The sequence below is a fragment of the Lygodium microphyllum genome, chromosome 13, assembly GCF_053477565.2.
Source record: "Lygodium microphyllum isolate KBCC chromosome 13, Lygodium_microphyllum_v1.1.10, whole genome shotgun sequence".
In the NCBI taxonomy this organism is placed as follows: Eukaryota; Viridiplantae; Streptophyta; class Polypodiopsida; order Schizaeales; family Lygodiaceae; genus Lygodium; species Lygodium microphyllum.
Genome location: NC_141147.1, coordinates 8,917,043 through 8,940,990, shown reverse-complemented (window position 1 = coordinate 8,940,990; position 23,948 = coordinate 8,917,043). Strand labels below are relative to the sequence as shown.

General features: G+C 49.6%; 1 protein-coding gene across 3 annotated transcripts in view; it reads right to left on the bottom strand.

Moving 5' to 3' along the window:
* Positions 1 to 23,948, bottom strand: part of LOC148026321 (protein INVOLVED IN DE NOVO 2-like) — a 237,095-nt gene that overhangs the window by 15,622 nt on the left and 197,525 nt on the right. For 2 of the 3 annotated variants that reach the window (XM_087690739.1, XM_087690740.1), the window contains exon 5: positions 19,852 to 20,070. The exons of the other annotated variant lie outside the window; for it this stretch is intronic. In XM_087690739.1, the coding sequence (XP_087546865.1) occupies positions 19,852 to 20,070 (219 nt within the window). The remainder of the gene's footprint in view (positions 1 to 19,851; positions 20,071 to 23,948) is intronic. 3 annotated transcript variants of the gene reach the window in all.

Here is a 23,948-nt window from a genome sequence, read left to right as displayed (position 1 = left end):
TGTTAGAGGAGGAGCAAACAAGAAGAAATAGTGGTGTGGATGCTCTAGCCTCTAAACAAGCTTTTATGGCTAGACAGAAGGGCAAAGGCAACCAAGTCAAGAATGCTCTGCAAAGCTCTAGGACTTCTGGCACATCACAGGCAAGTAAAAACCAAGGGGGCACGCAAGACAAAAAGGGAAAATGCCATTATTGCAAGAAGCCAGGCCACTACATCAGTGAATGCAGAAAGAGAATCACCAAGGAGAAAAAGGAGTCAGGAATGTCTGTTTCTGATGCTCCTTTTGCAGACAGGTACTATTGCTTTTACACATGCAGTTATGACACTTCTTGGGCTGATGGAGCATTTGGCTCTACTGACGATGCAGGCACTTCACTTTTTGACAATGGTGCTTCAAGGCATATTACATCTCACAGAGATTTATTTGCTTCTATTGGTGCAGCTCCAGTTGGAAAGTTTGTAAAGTGTGCCAACAATGCATCATACTCTGTTAAAGGTGTTGGGGAGATTGTGCTCACGGCCATCGATGACTCTATTCTCCGCCTACAGGATGTTTTGTTGGTGCCAGGCATAAATAAGAATTTGCTCTCTATTTTTTCTTTGGCACATTGTGGATTGCAAGTCACATTTGATGATGAGAAATGCATGGTGAAAGACAAAGAACACATGACTTTGATCTTCATAGGCACTTTATGTCATGGTTTATACGAGTTGGATGCTCTTTCGGTTGATCAATCAGCGTACTTGGCATCCACTCTTACTCCTGCTATGATACAGGTAGAGTTATGGCATGCTAGGATGGGGCATGTAAACTTTGGCAACTTAATGCTCTTGCAACGTACGCAAATGCTAGATGGATTACCTCTACTGGAGAGACCTCTTGAGCACTTGTGCGAAAGATGTATTTTGGGAAAAATGCATCGTTTTTCGTTTTCCCATGATGTTGCTTTTAGAGCAACAGTTGGGTTGCAGTTACTGCATTCAAATGTATGTGGGTTGATGCAGACAAAGTCATTGGTAGGATGTTACTATTTTGTGACTTTTATTGATGACTTTACTCGCTTTTGCTGGGTCTACTCTTTGGTCAAAAAGTCAAAAGTGTATGATGCATTTTTGGCTTTTATTGCACTTGTTGAAAACCAGTCTGGTTGTAAAATTAAAACTCTCCGTTCAGACCGAGGGGGGGAATACATGTCCTCTATGATGAATTCTTTTTTGAAGGAAAAGGGCATTGTCCATCAGTACACTACTGCTTATACTCCATAGCAAAATGGGGTTGCAGAGAGGAAGAATAGGTCACTCATGGAGATGACCAAATGCATGCTAAAAGCAAAGAGCTTGCCACACAGCTTTTGGATGGAAGCCGTCATGTGTGCTTGCCATGTTTTGAACACATGCCTCACCAAAGCTTTGAAGAAAATTACACGTTTTGAGGATTGGAACAAACGGAAACCTTCTGTTGGACACTTTCGTACCTTTGGGTGCCTTGCATAGGCACATATTCCAAAGGTACTTAGAAAAAATTTGAATGACAAGGCTGTGAAATGCATTTTTGTCGGTTATAACAGTGAAAGCAAAGGATACAGACTACATGATCATGTTTCTAAAAAGGTGTTTGTCTGATGAAAAATCAGAATTGTCCCTGGCTAGTTGAGACACATATCAGGCTGCCCGTGATGTATTTGGAGGGCTGCTACCCATTACATTTGGTGATTTGGCTGGAGTTTCACCAAGTGAGCTCAATGTTTAGCCAGCTGCTCCTTCAGAAAATGTAGAAAATCAGCCATTGCCTGATCTGAATATTCAGCGAAGTGCTGAAACTTAAATTTAGTAAGAGCTTATGCACAGTCAAGAGGCAAGACAAATGCCTAGATGGTATTTACATACTATGAAAGATAGTCATCTGGATGTACCCATGGCTGGTTGTACTAGAAGGCAAGATCGTATGCATGATACTGCACATACCATGGAGTTTGTTATGGCAGTAAGCACCCTTCATGATGAGGAGCCTGAATGTTTTGAGGATGCACAACAGAGTGTGCATTGGATGGCAGCAATGCAAGCTGAATTGGATTCTATCACTAAGAATCAAACATGGGATTTGATGTCTTTGCCATTTGGGAAGAAAGCCATTGGAACAAAATGGATCTACAAGCAGAAACGTAATGCAGATGTATCCATTGGCAAATACAAGGCAAGGCTTGTAGCTAAAGGCTATGCACAGAAGAAAGGCATTGACTTTGAGGAGACATTTGCTCCTACTTCCCGCATGACGACCATCAGGTCTATGGTTTCTTTGGCTGCCCATTATGGATGGACTGTGCATCAGTTGGATATTAAAATTGCATTTTTACATGGGGAACCTTATGAGGAAGTATATGTAGAGCAGCCCATTGGTTTTGCAGTTGAGGGCTTGGAACACTTGGTTTGCAAGCCAAAAAAAGCTTTATATGGTTTGAAACAAGCTCCTAGAGCTTGGTATGCAAAGATAGATGCTTTCTTTCTTAGCCAAGGGCTCATAAACAGCTCATCTAAGTCTACCCTTTACGTATGTAAAGAGGGGGGATCCATGCTGATCATTTGTCTTTATGTTGATGATCTCTTGCTTAGAGGGACACATGCTGATCAGATTTCAGCATTTAAACAAAATTTGCAGCAAACTTTTGACATGTCAGACTTGGGGTCTTTGCATTATTACTTGGGAATTCAGTTCATACATGATGCTAGAGGTATTGGGTTATTATAGTCAAGATACATTGGTAAACTTCTTGACAAGTTCGGCTTACAGGATTGCAAGCCAGTCTGTACACCAATGGAACCTGGACTTAAGCTATCATTACATGATGACAGTGATTTGTTTGATATACACACATATGCTCCAACAGTTGAATGTCTTATTTACCTATGCAACACTACACCGAACATACAGTTTGCAGTTTCAGCCGTGAGCAGATATATGCATCAGCCACGCATGTCACATTGGCAAGCTGTTAAGCGTGTCTTCCGTTACTTGCAGGGTACTAGATCTCTTGGATTGCTTGATGCCAAGGGGGGACCACTGCAGTTACATGCTTTCAATGATTCTGATTGGGCTGGTGATTATGATTCACGTCACTCCACTAGTGGCAATTGTTTCTTTCTTGGATCGTCTTGCATATCTTGGCTGAGCAAGAAACAGTCCACTGTTGCCACATCGTCATGTAAAGTTGAATACAAGGTAGCTTTCACTCCCACAGTTGAATGCGTATGGATTAGACGCTTGCTAGCTGATCTGGATGTATCTGTTACGGAGCCTACTCCTTTGTTCACTAACAGTTAAAGTGCCATTGCAGTGGCACGGAACCCAGTGTTTCATGCACGCACGAAACACATTGAGATACATTATCACTTTGTCAGAGGGAGGTTACATGCAAGTGATATCAGCCTTGTCTATTGTCCTACCACCAGTAATGTGGCAGACATCTTCACCAAAGATCTTCCTCGTGACAAATTTGAAGCATTTCACGATGCTTTAAATTTGATCTCCTTTGGTGGCGGATGATCTTTGTACTCTTGATCACTCTTCACTCCAGGGGGGTTTGTTAGGTATTTCACTCATGCCTCACTTACACCTATGCTCACATAGGAGTGTTGGTGATGAATAGGACACTAGGGCACTTTTTACTCTTAGTAGGAGAGGTTTTTTTCCCCAGACTTATGGTATTATTTCGTATGTGCTTATGACACACACTTACGGGCACTTACCGTGTTCGGGTGTGAACACCCCCTACAACCCTAAGGTTTAAGGGTTATACCTTGTACTTTCAGCTTACACTCTTTCAGTCTATTGCATTGGCTGTCGTACTTCACTCTCACACTCTCTACTAAGTTTTTGTGCTGAGCTTCGATCCAGCTTCTTCTCACAGGCACAAGAAATGATGATGCAAGTTGGCAATCAGGCCTCCCTGCTCCAATTGCTGATATGTAGGCTGGCTGCCCACGAAAACAATTGGAAATTGTGTACTACACAATGCAAACACACTTGACACTCACAAGCTTGCATATAATCGGGTTCCTCGAGGATGTAACAATGTACTACAAATGTCTCTTTATATGAGGCTTCATATGTATGGTGGGTGCACAAGGAAGGTCTACTAGTGCATGCTCACGTATACATATACAATAATCTATGTATAGTAGTTTGTGCACGAAAGTTGGGACTATGTTGCACCAAGATTTCTGAATGCAAGTGTAGTGCCATAAGTGCAATGCATTGTAGTGTAATAGTGCTATGCAAGTCATTATATATAGCATGAGAGAAAAAGTATTCCCAGTCTTCTCTGAGGAGGAGATTATGTAGGCCCTTTATCAAAGTTGAGTACCATGGACAGGATGTTATTAGACAAGACCTTTCAAACTTACTTGGACACCCTTCTGTTGTGGGCTTTTTAAACATCCTAATGCTTAGAGGTATTCCAAAGAGACCGTCCATTGATCTCCTTTCGGTAACTAGTGCTGGAGATCGTCTAATGGAGATCAGGTAACAAAGACCAATGATATTGCCATGCATTGCTTACAAAATCCAATCTTTCAAAGTTTGTTAGTCTCCAGGTTTCTATGAGCTTCAAGAGTATTGATGGATGTGGAAATATCTTGCTCTTGCTATGAACGCTAGCTCCCTTACCCACCTTCTCCCACTTTTCTTGTACCCCTTGCACAACCAGAAATATTCCCTACCTCTCGCTCTTCTTCAGTCCCACATGTCCACTTTCCTCCACCTAATTCCTGTTGTACACCTAGTGCCAAGTCTTTACTTATTTAAATATTTGCATGCATTAGATTCTATACTTATTCTAATGTGTCAAGTCTTTGCTGTTCGGAGAGATGGACACCAGCACATATAAGACTAAGATTTGGATTAGGAATACAACATGTACAAGAAAGTTGACAGCATATCTTCATATAGATTGAATATCCTTGGTATCCTCTCTTGTAGAGCCTTAGATTCTCCTCACCTCTCTCCTTTGTCTCCCTGCCCATGCCCCACTGGGAGCCTTAGATTCTCCTCACCTCTCTCTTTTTTGTCTCCCTGCCCATGCCCATGGCCCACTGGGCAGTGGGTACTCAAACTTTCTGCCAACAGCTCCATCCCCGCTTTTATTGTGCAACCCTGCACTTTCCAGCCTCATCTCCACAGCCCAATTTAGATTTCTCTTTTGCTTCAACCTGCTTGTCTTCCTTCTTCAACACTATTCCATGTTTTCTATTCTCCACCCATCCCTCCTTTTTCTCAGCTCCCTCTAATCCAACCAGTCTCCTCTCCCTTCCACAACCCATCATCTCCCCATGGCCCTTTCTCTTCTCTTTCACTGCCCATTCCTGTCCCCCTATGCTTTTCAATCCTCCTCAACCCTGCACCAAAAATCCAGAACCCCACTCCATACAGCCTTTTTTTACAGTTCCTTTCTCCACAAAGCAGCACACTCTTCCTCCATTATTCCATCACCTTCAGAGTAAAATGCTTGATAAAACAGCCCACCACCCTCTGCGGCTCCAGTCTAACACCCCAGGCACCCGTTGTCCTTCACCCTACCAAGTCCCCCTACCCATGCGGTTCCAGTCTGACGCAGTCACCCATGATGCCCGGTGCCTCCACCGCCGTCAAAAAACAGAAACCCCCCCCCCCCCCCCCCCGGGGTTGCTCCCTCCATTTGCAGCAACTCTCCCCCCTCCGGCAGGACAGCAGTGTGATTGGTAGGTTCTCAGTAGGGGACGCGCAATGGAAACCTCTGGTCAGACGCCGATGCATTCTCCAAGTGCCCCCTAGTAGTCAAACACCTTGCGCGTTGTCCTCTCCGAGGAAAACCTCTTAGCATTCCGGGCCATAGAACTAGAGCTAAAAGAAACAACGATCTTTGGTCAGGTCATAGGACCTTCCCCATCCAAGGCCTAGCTTCGGGATTGGCTTCACTCCACGCTGTGCATTGGCACTGCGTAGATTGTGGAGGTGGTTCTCATGGGGCAAGGGATATTCATGGTACGACTCACCTCGGTAGATGCACTCCGTGAGCTAGTGGCCAATTCACCCTATGCTTCCACGAAGGGGGTCATCTACATGCTTCCCTGGTACAGTGGCTTCACAGTGGAGGCATTCGCGCTCCATAACAGGTTCCTTAGACATCCGATCACCCTACTCTTTCCTAGACTAGTGGTAGAGTATCGTAGTTAGTGGAGAACTTTGGATGGCTCTTTGGAACTGTCCTTCCCGCCTCCTTCACAGACGCAATGACAGTAGCAAGAGTCCCAAAGGTACGGGTGGCAGTGAAAGAGACAAAGAATATACAACACTTTCTGGAGATTGAGGCAGGCGGACACTCCTTCAAGCAGCAGAGCAGGTTATTGTGACTAGGCAGCTAGGGCAGTGCTTGCGTTGCCATGACTTTGGGCATCAAGCAATAGATTGTACGCGCTTCGGAGCCAAGGCAGTTTCGCCGATAGGCCCACAAGTGGGACGTAGACGGCTCTACACGGGGCTAAAGACGACAGAGAGGGAGATGACAGTAGGGGCCGTAGTCAGCCCCTCAGACATAGCCACGGCAGCAAGGAGCAGGAGGGCAAGCCCTCCCCCCCCCCCCCCCCGCCAACAGAGCACCACGCGGTCCCCCCCTCCTTGCCCGACCCGGCACGGCCACAAGCCTCCACATCCAACCCCCCATGGAGGCGTCACAGGCCACCTCACCCAAGAGCCCACATCCCGCACACCCTCCCCCCCACACCCGCCTTGCGTCAACGACCACCCCACCATCCCTCGATCCTCCCCCTCACCTCCATCCCCCCCCCCCAAACAAGAGGTGAGGAGCTCCATACACCAACATCCTCCACTCACCAACAGCCTAGTCCCCCCTCCCCCCCCACAGCCACTAGCTCATCTGTCCATGCCGCCCATCACACTCCCAAGACAACACGGCTACTACCACAGGAGTTTTTTCACAGTGGTCCATGGTCTTACCTGAGTTGTGGAGCGTGCAAAGTTCACACTACCCCTGGAAGTGGGAATCTTTGTGGTTCACAAGTCAAGGAGCGGTAAGGTCCATCTACTAGCACCACCGGATGGACCAAACTATGCATTCTTCTTTCAGACCTCTCGTACAGGATACTGGACGATGACATAGATAGAGGAGGTGAAGAATCATGTGGCAGATCACATATCCCAATGGATGGGAGAAGAAGGACTAGCACTCTTCTCCCAACAATGGCCAGATTGCATGATGGACATAAATTGGTGGGCTAGGGCTGAGGTCCCACATCTAAGCATTATCTTTGGAGCCCCTCCGCAGTGGAGAGCTCTGATGGATGTGATCAAGTGGCCCCTAGCACAAGCGGCCCGTTTTTACCAATGTATGGAGTCATGCCTCTCAACCTCACTGGTAGATGCTCTAGTGGTACCACTAAGTGCATCTATCACCCCCATGGGCTACCATGGGGAAATGGAGTTTACCATCCAGGCCTGCAACAAAGCGTATCCGCATGACCCATAGCTCTTCTTCTTCGTCAGCAGCTTCCATACTAAACAGATGCATGTTCGGTCAGCCGCAGGTTTCCCTATGAGTTTACATCTTGCATCCTCGAATGTGAACAACCTCCACTACAGTGGGGCATGTGGTTCTAGGAAGTTGATTGTTCAACAAGAGTTGCAAGCTGCAGTCTACCCTCGCCGAACGGATTGACATCCTACTTTGGCAAGAGCACAATCTCACTCCCACCCAAGCCTAGTGGGTAGGAAAGGTACTCACACACGTAGTTCACACACTTACTGGGAGCGCGCCATCGGTGCCCACGGTAGGCGTGGAGGTGTATGAACCTCTATTGGCCCGAGCCTCACCGCCTGTATGATGGACCACAAAATGATTGTGGAAGGGACAGTTCTTTGGATCACATTGGACATTGGGGACTCCTGCTTTGGAGTCCTCAATGTCTATGCCCCTACTGAGGTTAGCAAGGAGCACAAGTTCTGGGTGGAGATCGTAGCAGGACTCCCAGAAGTGGACTCCTGGATTGTTGGAGGAGATGTCAACAACCTGGAGGCCTTAGAGGACCAGTAAGGCAAAGATAGAAACTATTAGGGCATGGCTAGGGAGGAGTAGCACGCATGGGAGGTCTTCCTACTGGTAGTAGGAGCACGCAATGCTTGAAGAGACCCTGCTTTCCACAGGACAGAGAGATCGATGGACTTCTCTTGGGGATACAAGCGCCTAGGCGGAGTTTTGCTGTGGAGCGGCTGGACAGGTTTTATGAAGGAGAGTGGGGATGCTCTCGCAGAGGCCAGGTAGGGTAGTTGGCAAGCACCACTTTGTCTGATTATTGCCTAGTTCTCCTAACACTTGATCCCCCATCCTTTGCCCTAGACACACGATCCTGTCAGATCCCTGACTCGATATACAAGAGGGAGGCGGTGAAGAGGCAGATTGAGCAAATTTGGACTACGGAGTGGGACAAGAGGGACCGGATCGCAGAGGAGGTTGCACAGGCCCTAGTTGAATCAAGTAATGTCTGCCAGGACGCAGTCCTACAAGCAAGGCAGCAAAGCTGGGAGGAGGAGAGAGCACTCAATCAAGACCTAACAACCACACAGAGACTCCTACAAGAGGCAATAGGGGATCTCATCCTCCACGCACAGGAGGTGCGCACACGAGCGGTCCTTGCTAGCCTAGAGGATAGGCGCTCGGAGTTTTCATTCCGCACCTCACCAGCCTTTTGGGTGCGGAAGGGGGACACGATGTGCAAGGAGTTCTTCTGGGTGCACCAGCCCCACACCTCAAGAGAGCAAATACGCAACCTTCGGGATTAGTATGGGAGGATTGGCTCTAGCCCAAATGAGATGATGGAGATTGCCACTGACTGCTACAGACGCATTTTCTAGCAGGAGACGGCCTTAGCCAGAGGACAGTGATGTAGACAGCAGGTCTGGGATCACATCCCTTCCCTCATCACAGAGGAGATGGGGCGCTTCCTTCTAGACCCCTTTACAGAGAAGGAACTAGAGAAGGCTTTCCATGCATAGGACAGGTAAAAATGCCCAAGAGAGGATGGCCTTTCCAAGGCCTTCTTCACTACCTATTGGGAGGTGCTGAAGGACCCCCTACTGTTGGCCTTCCAGGAGACCTTCAGCTCAAGAAGGATGCCAGGGAGTCTACCGGCAGGTCTTATTAGTCTCCTCCCCAAAGGGAGGCACCGGTTGGAGCTATCCCAGTGGAGACCAATCACCTTGTTGTCAGTGGCCTATAAGGCACTAGCCAAGATAATTGGTAGGCAACTCCGCCCTGTGCTTCCAGACATCATTCATGACACACACACACGCTTTGTCCAAGATAGGAGCATCCCAGACAATGTCTTCACCTTCTTTGAGGCGACAGAGTGGGCCTAGCACAGTGGTCAGGGATTGGCGATACTACTACTGGATTTCAAGAAAGCCTATGACATGGTTGACTAGGACTTCTTAGAGGGCACCATGATGAGATTGGGGTTCCCCCATGCATGGATCCGCGGGGTCTCAGCACTTTATAGATCGGCTACTAGCAGGGTTCTCATAGGTGGCAAGTGAGGGGAGGAGTCTCAGTTGGAGAGATCGGTCCAGGAGGGCTGTCCTCTAGCCCCGTATCTATTCCTACTCTTTGCAAAGGCCATATCTTACTTCCTCAGGTCACGTATGAGCGGGTTACATGGCCTCCGAGACTTTCGGTGAGAGAGGAAACAAAGCTGCTAAACTCAGAGTATGCAGATGATACAACACTCTACATAGAGGATGATGAGTTGATGCTGGAGAGAGTAAGAGTAGCTCTCGAGGTGTTCTTCACTGTAGCGGGAGCGAAAATCAACTGGCAAAAGTCGGTTGGTTCCCTTACGGACCCGAACTCTAGCACGGAGTGGGGCATTCACTTGGGATTTAGATGGGTGTGTACAGGGCAGACAGTCCGTTACCTAGGGTTCCAGCTGGGACTCGACATCACTCCTGCCCAGCAGTTTCTTCCAATCCTCGACTCTATTCGGTGGAAGATGACTTACTAGAGTACTACTCGCCTTTCCCTAGCGGGTCGAGCCCTGGTGGTTAACCAGATCGTCCTAGCGATGGCCTAGTACATTGCCTCATGTTGGTGCTTTTCCTCATCCTGTGTAGGTCAACTTCACCGCGTAGTGCGGAATTTTCTCTAGGCCGGGTCCGACGGTTCTAAGAACTCCCGGGCCAAGGTGGTGTGGGAGATGATCATCTGGCATTGGTCAAAGGGAGGGCTTGGGATCATAGATCCAGAGTACCAAAGTCTCGCCCTTGTAGGCAAGCTAGTAGTCCGCGGTCTCACACCAAGAGAGTACACATGGAATGTTCTATTACAGGAGGGCCTCTAGGAGTGCAGTCCGAGGCTTGGCGAGGATTGGAGGCCGTCCTTGAGATGGCTCTTCACGATGGACCAGATCACACCCCCCACATCCTCCTTCCTCTGCAGCCTACTTCGTGTTTGGCAAGGCCTTCATAAGGCCCTTATTTAGAGCCCCCCAAGTTATCAGGAGGAGATAGACCGCCACTAGTGATCTGAAACCCCCAAGTCAGAGATGCACTCCCACATCCAATGGGCTGGTTGGGAGGCCTGGTTTGGAGGTCGGCCCGACTCGTACCATTAGGACATGGCGGGGGGTGTACAAGGTGGCTGCCCAGGAGGTGCTGCAACAGGCACCACGATCCCAGAGAGAAGTTGAGCTGAGGAGAAGGGAGATTGACGCTACAATACCTCAAGAGTGGCTTGACCCCTAATACGAGAGCGGGTAGAGCCTAGGGAGGTATGGGCCGCTAGGTTTTCACCAATAGGTATCCCCCTATAGGTGGCAAGTAGAGTGGGCGACGCCCCACATGGGAAATTCTTCACTGTGCAAGGGGGGGGGGGGGGGGCGTGTGCTTCTTAACAGAGGGTAGCAAGATGAGGGGATGGTTGTCCTTCCATGGAGGAGGATTAGGGTGGTTGGCCTTCAGTGGAAGACATGGCATCTGGACCCTTGTGTGTTCTGGGAGGAGTTCTGGGAGCGACGCCTTTGGATATGGGAGAGCAGGCCACTTGATGAGCTGGAGTGGGACCCTGGAGTGGCTATGGCCAGCCACTACGGTCACCAAGAAGCCACAGAGGTTTGTGGAGTACACAACCAGGATTGGCAGACACGTACTGATGCAGGAGGACATGGAGTGGGCATTGTCGCGCAGCAGGTATTGGGCGGAGCACAGCATCACAAATGCTTTTCGGCGGATTTTCTGGCGAATCCTATAGGACACTTGGAGGCCGAGGAGGGTATCGTTTTTCTTATGGCTATTGGCACATGGAGGTTTGATGGTGGGGAGTTGGTTAGCCCATATGTAGAAGGATGGAGATTGTAAACGTTGCCCACAACAGTCTCTGGAAACTCCAAAACACTGCCTTTGGTCGTGTGAGACAGCGCAGCTCGTGTGGAGAGGAGCACGCCACATTCTCCCCCCTATAGCACCCAGTCTTGGATGTATATCATGGGGAGCTTTCTGTTGGTAGGCACTCAACGAAGGCCGTCACCTTTGTATTAGGCTCGGATGCAAGACACGGAAACATCATTGAGGCTGGGTCGTGCGCAGTGGTCAGCTTGGAGACTCTACCCATCCGCCAAGTCCAGGAGCCCACAGCAAATCGCTCTGAGGTATGGGAGATCCTAGGGAGTCTTACAAGATGGCACATCTAGAAGCCACGGTGTCAGGAGGTTTTCGGTCGGGAGAGACTTTCAGTACAGGCAACTTTAGCAGAGCTCTGGACCTCCATCATCCACTACCTCCGCGGCCATTGGGAGCTTCGTTTTCACTTCATGCTCACTTGGGGCATCCAAGACCTGTTCTTCATGATGCAGACAGGCAACCCCAGATGGTGATACACTCCCCCTCCATGGCTTCTTGCCCCCATCCCCCCTAGACCACATTGAGAGGCTTGTTTACTTGATGTATCTGTAACTCATCATCAGCTCCAGCTAGTCTATTGAGCATGAGCACCTCTTTGTATTCAGGTTTTTTCCTGAAGTAATATAATTAGCCACACGTTATTTGAAAAAAAAAAAGTCCTTAGCAGTGATGCGCAATGGATACATCTGAACGCTGGTGCATTCTACCAATGTCTCCCTAGTCAAACACCTTATGCGTTGTGCTTTCTAAGGTATAGCTCTTATCCGTCTGTGACACAAAGCTAGAATTGAAAGAAACAGCAATCTTTGGATAGGTCGTAGGACACTCTCCATCCAGGGCCCAACTTCGGGATTAGTATCACTCCACGCTATGCATTGGCACAGCGCAAATTGCGGAGGCAGCTCTCATGGCTTAGGCGATCTTCATGGTCCGACTCACCTCCGTGGATGCAACCCGTGAGCTAATGGATAGCCCACCTTATGCCTCTACAAAGGGGGTCATCTATATGGTTCCCTGGTATAGTGGCTTCACAATGGAGAACTTCGCGCTCCACAACACGTTTCCTAGATACTCGGTCACCCTTCTATTCCCCGAACTGGCGCAAGAGTATCGTTAATTAGTGAAGGACTTTGAACGGCTTTTCGGCACAGTTCTTTCTCCCTCATTCGCAGATACAGTGACAACTATAGGAGCCGCGAAGGTATGGGTGGCTATGGAAGATACAAAGAACATAGCTAAGTTTCTCGAGATTGAGGCAGGCAAACACTCTTTCAAGCAGTAGGTTATAGTGATAGGGCAACCTAGTCAATGCCTACGATGGCATGACTTTGGGCATCATGTAGCAGATTGCACGCGTTTTGGAGCCAAAGAGGCTCAGCCCGCAAACCCGCAGGTGGATGCTGACGGTTTTACACGGGTCCAGTGACGACAAACAAAGAGATGGTACGGGGGGCCTCAGCTAGCCCCTCAGCCACAACCACGGCAGCAGAGAGCAGGATGGGAGGCGATGGACCGCGTCAGAGCACCCCACAGTAGCCTCCACCTGTCCCATCTAGCAAAATCACAAGCCTCCATCCCCACCACCCACTGAGGCATCACAACCCACCCCACCCAAGATCCCCCAACCCACTTGCCCACCCCTACCTTATGGATTGCCCCCCGACCCTACCCCACAAGCCCCCCCTCTTTCGGCGCCACTTGCCCCCCCTCACACCCACCACATACTTCCGATCACCTCACCATCCCTCACTCTTCCTCTTCCCCAACGTCTCCCCCGCCGACTAACCCCCCTAATCCTCACCTAGTACATCTCTCCCCTTCCCCCCTTCCCCCCCCCCCCCCCCCCAACCCATTCCCCCCCCCCTTCACCAGCAGGTGACAAGCCTCACACGCCCATATCTTCTCCTTGCCATCATCCCAATCCCCCCCCTTCCCCACATAGCCACTAGCTCATCTAAACCAGCTACCCATCACACTTCCCCTCAACAAGCACAATTCCTCCCACAAGAGTTTTTCCGCAGTGGTCCATGGTCCTATTTCAGAGTTGTAGAGCGTGGAGAGTTTCCACTCCCTCTGGTGATGGGGATTTTCATGGTCCACAAGTCAAGGTGCGGCAAGGTCCATTTACTAGCACCACCTAATGGACCAAACTATGCTTTCTTCTTTCAGACCTCTCGTTCATGAGACTGGACGATCACACAAATAGAGGATGAAGTGAGGGTCTAGGTTCAAGACCACATCTCCCAGTGGATGGGTGAAGGAGAGCTAGTACTCTTTTCCCAACAGTGGCCAAGGTGCGTGATGGACATTAACTAGTGGATTGGGAGCTCCCACATCTGAGCATTATTTTTCGAGCCCCTATCCAATGGAGCTCACTGATGGATGTGATTGAGTGGCCCCTCGCGCAGGCTGCCCGCTTCTACCAATGCATAGAGTCACGCCTCTCAGCCTGCAATAGCCTGATAGACGCCCTGGTTCTACCGCCAGGAGCATCTATCACCCCCATGGTCCCACCATGGGGAAACGGAGTTCACCCTCCAAGCATGCAACCAAGCACATTTGCATGCCCCATAGCTCCTCTTCATCAGCAGCTTCCACACAGAACAGATATCTATTCGGTCAGTCAATCACAGATTTCCCCATGAGTCTACACCTAGCATCCTGGACCACCAACAACCTACACTACAGTGGGGCGCATGGTTCCAATAAATTCATTGTTCAATAGGAGCTATAGCCCGCCCTTGCCAGACAGATCAACATCTTACTTCTTTAGGAGCATAAGCTCACGCCCTCCCAGGCCCATTGGGTGGAGAAGGTACTTCTAGGCAGCTCACACACCTACTGGGAATACTCCATCGGTGCCTATGGCAAGAGTGGAGGCATATGCACCTTTATTGACCCGAGAATTACTGCCTATGTGCAAGACCACGGGACGATTCTAGCAGAGAGGATCCTATGGATTACACTGGATAAGGAACTCATGCCTTGGAGTCCTCAATGTTTATGCTCCTACTAAGGTTAGGACATGCTACAGGTTCTACATGGAGATTGCAGCAAGACTTCTAGAGGTGGACTCTTGGATTGTTGGAGGAGACTTCAACAACCTAGAGTCCTTAGAGGATCAGTAGGGCAGAGGCAAACACTACTAGGGTATGGCAAGGGAGGAGCAGGAGGCATGGGAGGTCTTCCTCTTCGTAGTAGGAGCACGTGATGCTTGGCTAGACCCAGCTTTTCACAGGAGGGAGAGGTCACTGGACTTCTTTTGGGGATACAGGCGGCTCAACAGAGCTCTTTTGAAGCGGCTGGACCGGTTCTATGTGGGAGAGTGGGGATGCTCTCGAGGAGGGCAGGTAGGGCAGTTGGCTGGCACCACTTTGTCTGATCACTGCCTGGTTCTCCTCACACTTGCTCCCGCTTCAGCCCTTGACACGCAAAGGAGGCAAATTGAGCAGCTCTGGAGTAGGGAGTCGGCCAGGGTGGACCAGATCGCAGAGGAGGTTGCAAAGGTCTTAGCCGAGTCGAGCAGCATCTGCCAAGAGGCAGCCCTACTAGCCACGCAGCAGTGTTGGAAGGAAAGATCGCTCCAGCGAGACCTAGTAGCCACTCAGAGACTATTCCAAGAGGCACCAGGGGATCCCACTCTCCACATGCAAGAGGTGCACACACGGGCAGCCCTCGCCGGTCTTGAGGACATGCGCTCTGAGTTCTTCTATATCTCAACAGCCTTTTTGGCGTAGAGGGGGGACATGATGGGTAGGGAGTTTTTTCAAGTGCATCAGCCTCACACCATAGGAGATTAGATTTGCAACCTCTCTGATCAGTACGGGAGGATTCGCTCTAGCCTAGATGAGGTGATGGAGATTGTCACTGAATTCTACAGACAAATTTTTCAGCAGGAGGGAGTCTCAACCAGAGTACAGTGCTGTAGACAGCAAGTCTGGTAGACAGCCTTTTCAGCAGGAGGCAATCTTAGCCAAATTACAGCATTGTAGACAGTAAGTCTGGTAGAGAGCAGGTTTGGGATTGCATTCCGTCCCTTGTCACAGAGGAGATGGGACGCTCCCTCCTAGACCCCTTCACAGAGAAGGAGCTAGTTGACGCCTTCCATGCATAAGATGGGAGGGAATGCCCAAGAGAGGATGGTCTTTCTAAGGCCTTCTTCACTACCTACTGGGATGTGGTGAAGGACCCCCTACTATTGGCCTTTCAAGAGATTTTCAGCTCAAGATGGATCCAAGGGAGTTTATCGACAAGTCTTGTCAATCTCCTCCGGTTGGAGCTATCCCAGTGGAGACCGATCACCTTATTGTCAGTGCCCTATAAGGCACTTGCCAAGATGATCGATAGTCGACTCCATCCCATCCTTCCAGACATCATTCATGATACCGAAATAGGTTTTGTCCATGATAGGAGCATCCTAGACAACCTCTTCACTTTCTTCAAGGCAACCGAGTTGGCTAGCACAGTGGTGAGGGACTCGCAATACTCCTAGATTTTGAGGCCTATGACAAGGTTGAGTGGGACTTCTTAGAGGGCACCATGGTGAGGTTGGCATGGATCAGTGGGGTTTCTGCACTTTACAGATCGGCCACTGGTAGGGTTCTCATTGGTGGCACGAGGGGGGAGGAGTTTTGGCTAGAGAGATTTGTCCGACAAGGCTTCCCTCTTGCCCCGTATCTTATCTTACTCTTGGCAAAGGCGATGCCCTACTTACTCTGCTCACGTGTGAGCGGGCTACTTGGCCTTCTACTTCTAGTGAGGGAGTAGACTAAGCTACTAGACTCAAAGAATGCAGATGATACCGCTCTTTATGTAGAGGATGATGAGCTGATGTTGGAGAGAGTGGGACTAGCTATGGAGCTATTTTGCACTGCACCTAGAGCGAAAATAAGCTGACAAAAGTTGGTTGGTTTTCTTATAGATCCGAACTCTAGCTCGTACTATCAGGACGTGGCGGAAGGTGTACAAGATGGCAGATTAGGAGGTGTTGCAATAGACATCAAATTGTCAGCGAGGAGCTGAGGTGAGGAGGTAGATTGACTTAGTGATCCCTTAGGAGTGATAGACCCCCCAATCCGAGAGCTGATGGAGCTTGGTGAGGTGTGGGCTGCTAGATTCTCACCGGTAAGTATCCCCTTATAGGTGGCAGGTAGAGTGGGCAGTGCCCCCTACGGGACTTTCTTCACCGCGCACAATGGGGGGCGGTTGGTTCTTGATAGAGGGCAACTGGATGAGGAGATTGTCGTCCTTCCTTCTTGGAGGAGGATTCGTGTGGTTGGACTCCACGGGAAGACCTGGCAACTGGACCCTTATGTGCCCTAGGAGGAGTTTCGGGAGTGGCGCCTTTGGATATGGGAGAGCAAGCCACTTGATGAGCTGGAGTGGGACCTTGGAGAGTGGCTATGGCCGACCACTGCAATCGCCAAGAAGCCACTGAGGTTGATAGACATATACTGATGCAGGAGGACATGGATTGGGTACCTTCGCATAGCAGTTACTGGGTGGAGCACAACATTACCAATGCCTTGCGTCAGACTTTTTGGCCTCGTGTGTGGGACACCTAGAGGCCGAGGAGGGTGTCGTATTCCCTTTGGCTTTTGGCACATGGGGATCTAGTTGTTGGGAGTTGGTTGGCTTAGATGCAACAGGATGGAGGTTGCAAGCACTGCCCACAGCAGCACTTGGAAACTCCAAAAGCATTGCCTTTGGTCTTGCAAGGCAGCACAACTCGTATGGAGAGGAGCTTGCCATATTCTAGGCCGTGTGGCACCCACTCTTGGATGTATCTCATGGGGGGCTTTTTGCTGGCAAGCAATCAACCAAGGCCGTCACCTTTTGTATGAGGCCAGGATGCAGGACACGATTTTTCTCATCGAGGATAGGTCTTGTGCAGTGGTCACCTGGGAGGCTCTACCCAACCGCCAAGTATTGGATACCATAGCAGAGCACTTAGAGGTATGGGAGGTCATAGGGAGTCTTACAAGATCACACATTTGGAAGGCACGTTTTCAGGTGGTTTTTGGCAGGGAGTGCCTTTCAGTATATGGGACTTTGGCAAAGCTTTGGACTTCCATCATCCACTCCCTCTGCAGCCGTTGGGACTAGGTGCAGGGCGAGTCTTGAGCTCATCGAGAGCTGTGTTCACTTTCTGCTCACTTGGGGCGGCCATGACCTGTTCTTCACAATGCAGGTGGGCAGCCCCAAATAGTGAGACACCTCCCCTCCATGGCTTCTTGCCCCCATCTCCCCTAGACCGCCTTGAGAGGCTTGTATACATGATGGATTTGTGATTTGCATCAGCTCCAGCTAGTCTGTTGAGCATGTGCACTTCGTTGTAATCAGCCTTCTGAGTAATATAATTAGCCACATTTTACTTGCAAAAAGAAATATATATTACTCACATCGATTAGGAATGCAAGTAATATGCTTATGAGGTTCCCAAAGAGATTATGTGACAGCACAATCCCAAAACCATAATATTAGTGCCAATTAGTGAGGGCATTTGAAGGTAGAGAGATCTTGATCCTCATTTTGCTGCCCACTCTTTTGTACTTGCTCAATTTTTTACACTTGCCTTTAAGGATTCTCTTGCTCTTCTTTTACGTGTTTGAAAATGATCCCATGTTCCATGTTTCCTTCTAGATTTAACTTAATCAATCAGCTATGATGCAAAAGCAGAAGTATTTGCCTCACAAATTGTCATCCATTTAAAAGAGTAAAGACCCTAATCTACATTTACATAGGGGATATCGCAGTCCCCGCAAAGATTATCCTTCCCCTTAAAAAGTAGATGGGAGAAATTACACAGTTACTCAATGTCCTTGAGGTGATGACAAGAGGCCTCTCTAGCCATTTGGAATTCAGAAAGCTTCTTCCAATTAGACCCTTTGTATATGGTCTTGTATTGTAGACCATCAGACTGGCTTTTTTACAATCTTGGTACACAACCACGATTGGTAGACATGTATTGATGCAGGAGGACGTGGATTGGGCAGCTTCATGCAGCAGATACTGGATAGATCATAGCATCACACGGATGCCTTCCATCGTACCTTCTAGCGTCGCCTGTGGGACAGCTAGAGGCCAAGCAGGGTGTTATATTTCCTTTGGCTTTTGGCACATGGGGATCTATCTATTGGGAGTTGGTTGGCTCACATGTAGTAGGATGGAGGTTGTAAGCAATGCAGATAGCAGCTTTTGGAAACTCCAAAGCACTACCTTTGGTCTTGCGAGGCAGCACAACTTCTATGGAGAGGAGCCTGCTGTATTCTCCGCCGTGTGGCACCCAGCCTTGGCTATATCTTGTGGAGGGCTTTTTGCTGGCACACAGTCAGCAGTCAAGGCCATCACATTTTGTATGAGGCCGAGATGCAGGACACGATCTTTCTCATCGAGGCTGGGTCTTGTGCAGTGGTCGGCTTGGAGGCTCTACCCAGCCACCAAGTATTGGAGCCCACAGTAGAGGTATGGGAGATCATAGGGAATCTTATAGGATGGCACATTTGGAAGGCACGTTGTCACGTGTTTTTTGGCAGGGAGTGCCTTTCAGTATATGCGACTTTGGCCGAGTTGTTGGGACCAAGTGCAGGGCAAGTCTCAGGCATGTCAGCAGCTCCGTTCTCACTTCCTGCTCACTTGGGACAGCCATAACATGTTCTTCACGATGCAGGCGGGCAGCCCCAGATGGCGATACACGCCCCTCTATGGCTTCTTGGCCCCATCCCCCCCAAACCGCCTTGAGAGGCCTGCATACATGATGGACTTGCGATTTGCATCAGCTCCAGCTAGTCTATTAAGCATGCACACTTTGTTGTAATCAACCTTTTGAGTAATATAATTAGCCACATTTTACTTGCAAAAAAAAAAAAAAAACTGTCAGACTGACTGTTGCTACAGCCTTCTATATGGTTTGGCATTGTAGACCCTAAGATTAGTCATTTCTACAGCCCTCCTTATAAAGTGGCCAATCTGTGAATCTACCCCTAAGTTGGTTTCTTAGATTATTTGGGATTCTGATTTGTATTATTTTACTTTAGGGAGGTTATTCTTGAGGTAGAATTTTCTTTTTGTTGGGAAGAAAGACGTATGTCAATATTTCCTAATCCTGTCCATTAATGATATGGATACCAAGTCTCTCATTTTCCAATCATTCATATGTTCTCAAAACTTGCACGTAAACTGTTTAAGATTAAGAAATATAAATGCAACAATCTTAGTACTCTTTACATCTCACGGTTCCTGCAGCAGATAATCTCATACTGAAAAACACTACATATTCTTTTGCCTATCCTTGAAACCTGTGTTGGCTGAAAAGTTTCCAGAGGTGGATCTTATACAGCTACATGCACATCTAACATTGAAGGTGACATCATCTATTTGAACCATTTGAGATATGCAAGTGTGATTGGAGAGTACCTTATATTTATTTTCACCAATCTGCACCATTTTGAATGGGTACCATGTAGCATCCCTTATATGCCCTTCCCACAGTGAAATCAGAGATGCACATGGTGCATACCAGCCATCCTCGTGATTGTAAAATTGCTGTCTGCAGAACTCCCTCCAAGGTTCAGGATCCAGCTCTCCCACTCTTTTGATAGAAATGTTTTCACTGCCTCCTCTATCATCAAGCATCTGAAAGTATAGTTAATGACCATTGTTCAGGAATTGTTTCTCCAGGGGTGTGTTTTTTTTCAATTCAGTTATTTCCCCAATTAATCTTACCTCAATTCAGTTATTTCCCCAATTAATCTTACCTCAAGATACGCAATAAAAACTCAATTGAGTCTTAAGTTTGTCTAATTAGACAAAAGGGTTACAATCTTTGCTGTGCAACAATTAGAGAAGTTATGAAGAGGTAACAAGGTGCTTAACATGGAGACAGAAGCTAAGTCAAAGAATGTGCAATTGCTCCATGTATAAGCAAGTAAAGTAACAGCTCTTCTCAAGCCATCTAAAAGGTCAACCTAAAATATCATGTTCAATCAAAGTTTGGCAATCTTGTAGAAACTTGTTTATAGAAATGTCTGTTTGTGTACATTAATAGCACGTTACTAGCAGCAGCAATCTTATTAACTGCTTTAAGTTGTCTACTCCAGGTACAAAATGTAAATATTTGTAGGTATGAACCAGATTCATGTCAGGATGTGCACCGTTCATAAATTTGATAAGAATACTACACTAAGAGGGCCACAGAAAGCTTCAAGATCTTAGAACTGGTTGAAATTTCAAACTGACTTTGGCAACTCTGGTACAAAGGAGCTCCCAAGCTGGTCACTTTAAGCAGTAGCTGATGCACGGGGATGTGGCCAGTTGGCTGCAATTCTTCAACCAAATGAGTCTACTGTTCAACTGCTTATCTACATCCTTCTAGACATGCCTATGTACGATGCTTCTGATATCCCCAATCATTGGTTACTAGCAGATATCTGGACTGGCGCTACCCCCCCCGCTCCATCTGATCGCGCCCGCTCCCCCCCCCCCCCGGTCTGGATCACGCACTTCACCTCCACCTGCTCGTACCCCCCCCCCCCAGTGGAGATCACGCCCCTCGCTCCACCAGTTCACGCCCCCCCCAGATCCCTGCCAGTTTTGTTCTTCCCCCCCGTTTCCATCCCGCCTGTCCGTTTTGCCCCTCACTTGGACATCTGTCCCCCGCCTCTGGCCACTCACACGACTGGCCATTTCACCCACTTGGCGCTTCCCCCCGCCTGTCCACCTGGGCGTGACTGCCACCCCCCCCGCCATGACATCTTGCTGGCCCCCCAGCTGCCATTCCCCTCCACCAGTTCACACCCCCCCCAGATCGCCGCCGGTTTTGTTCTTCCCCCCGTTTCCGCCCCGCCTGTCCATTTTGCCCCTCACTTGGACATCTGTCCCCCGCCTCTGGCCACTCACACGACTGGCCATTTCGCCTGCTTGGCACTTCGGCCTGCCTGTCCACCTTAGCTGCGCGCACCCCCTCCCCCCCCCCCCCCCCGCCGGCGCGGCGCTTCACCCATCTGCAACCTCGGACCCATCTGCGGTGTATCAAAACAGCAGTGTTCCCCCCCCCGCCATTGACCCCCCCGCCCTCCAGTTGCTCCCTCTATTTGCAGCAACACCCCCCCTCAGGTAGCACCGTGACGTGATTGGTAGTTCTCTCAAAAGGGATGCGCAATGGAAACCTCTGGTCAAACGTCGGCGCACTCTGGGAGTGCCCCCAGTCAAACACCTTGCGCGTAGTCCTCTCTGAGGAGCAGCTCTTAGCCGTCCGAGCTAAGAAGATGGAGCTAATGGAAACAACGATTTATAGTCAGATAGTAGGACATTCCCCAGCCAGGGCCCAGCTTCGGGACTGGCTTTACTCCATGCTGTGCATCGGCACAGCACAGATCGTGGAGGCGATCCTATTGGGCCAAGGGATCTTCATGGTCCGACATAGCTTGGCGGACGCAGCTCGCGAGTTACTCGCCAGTGCACGATATGCATCCACGAAAGGGGCCATATACATGGTCTCTTGGTACAATGGCTTCACTATGGAGGCGTTTGCACTCCACAACAGGTTTCTTCAGCACCCGGTCACCCTTCTTTTCCCCGGCCTGGCGATTGAGTATCGCCAATTGGTGGAAGACTTTGGACGGCTCTTCAGCACTGTCCTTCCGCGTCTTTTGCAGATGCAATGACAGCAACAGGAGTCCCGAAGGTACCAATGGCAGTGAAAGAGGTCAAGAATATCCCATAGTTCCTAAAGATTGAGGCAAGCAGGCATTCCCTTAGAGAGCAGGTCATTGTGACCGGGCAACCATGGCACTGCTTGCGCTGCCACGATTTTGGGCATCAGGCAATAGTTTGTACGCATTTCGGAGCCAAGGCGGCTCCATCGACAAGCCCGCAGGTGGACACCAACGACTTTACTCGGGTCCAAAGACGACGGAGAGGGAGACAGCAGGGGGCGCAGACAGCTCATCAAACCTAGCCTCATCAGTAGGGTGCAGGCGGGCAAGTGACGCCCCCTCGGCAAAGCACTCCACAACCCCCCCTGTCCATCCCACCCGGCAGGACCACAACCCCCCACATCCTCTACCCACACCACAAACCGCCCCGCTTGAGTCCCCACAGTCCCCTCACCCACCCCCCCCCCCCCCCCCAACATCCCATGCCTCCCCTCATTGACATTGGCCCACACCCCCTCTCTCTAGGGCCATCACCCCCCCACACACACCCGCTATACATCTCCGTCCATCCCACCATCCCTCAATCCTCTTCCCCCCTACCAAGTTCCCCTACCGAGCACCCCCCTAATCCGCACCCGGTTCAGGTGACCCCCCCCCCCTCCCCCCCCAAACCAACCCTCCCTTCTCCCTCCTCCCACACGAGGTGATGTGCCTTCCCGAGACAGGCACAGTTATTGCCACAAGAGTTCTTCCGCAATGGCCCATTGTCCTACCTGAGAGTTGTGGAGCGCGGAGAGTTCCCACTACCTCTAAAGCTGGGGATCTTCGTGGTTCATAAGTCAAGGAGGGGCAAGGTTCATCTACTAGCACCACCACATGGACCAAACTACGCATTTTTTCTTCAGGCCTCTCACTGACGGGAATGGACGACCACACAGATTGAGGAGTTGAAGAGTCAGGTGGTGGATCACATCTCCCAATGAATGGGAGATGAAGGATTAGCACTGTTTGCACAACAGTGGCCTAGTTGCATGAAGAACATTAACTGGTGGGCTGGTGCCGAGGTCCCACACTTGAGCATTATCGTTTGAGCCCCCCCACAATGGATAGCTCCGAGGGACGTGATCGAGTGGACCCTGAGACAAGCGGCCCGTTTCTACCAATGTACACAGTCGCGATTCTCAACATGGCTGATAGATACACTGAGAATACCACCTAGAGCATCTATCACCCCTATGGTCCGGCTGAGAGCCACCATGGGGGACTGGAGTTCACCGTCCAAACCGGCGGCAAAGCGCACTTACATGCCTAACAGTGTCTCCTCCTCATCAAGAGCATCCACACCAAACAGATGCCTGTTTGATCAATCACAGGTTTCCCCATGAGCTTACACCTCGCATCTTGGAATGTGAATAGTCTCCACTACAATGGGGCATGTGGTTCCAAGAAGTTGATTATTCGACAAGAGTTGCAGCCTGCCCTTGTTGGATGGATTGACATTTTGCTTCTCCAGGAGCACAAGCTCACCCCCACCCAAGCCCAACAGGTTGAGAAGGTACTTCTCGGCAGCTCGCACATGTACTGGGAGCACACCATAGGTGCCCACGACAGAAGTGGAGAAGTATGCACCTCTATTGGCCCGAGTCTCACCGCCTGTGTACGAGATCATGGGACAATAGTGGCACGAAGGGTTCTATGGATCAAACTGGATATTGGTGACTCGTGCATTGGAGTCCTCAATGTCTATGCCCCTACCGAGGTTAGGGCACGCAATAGGTTTTGGGTGGAGATCACGGATGGATTCCCACAGGTGGACTTCTGGATCGTTGGAGGAGATTTCAACAACCTAGAGGCTTT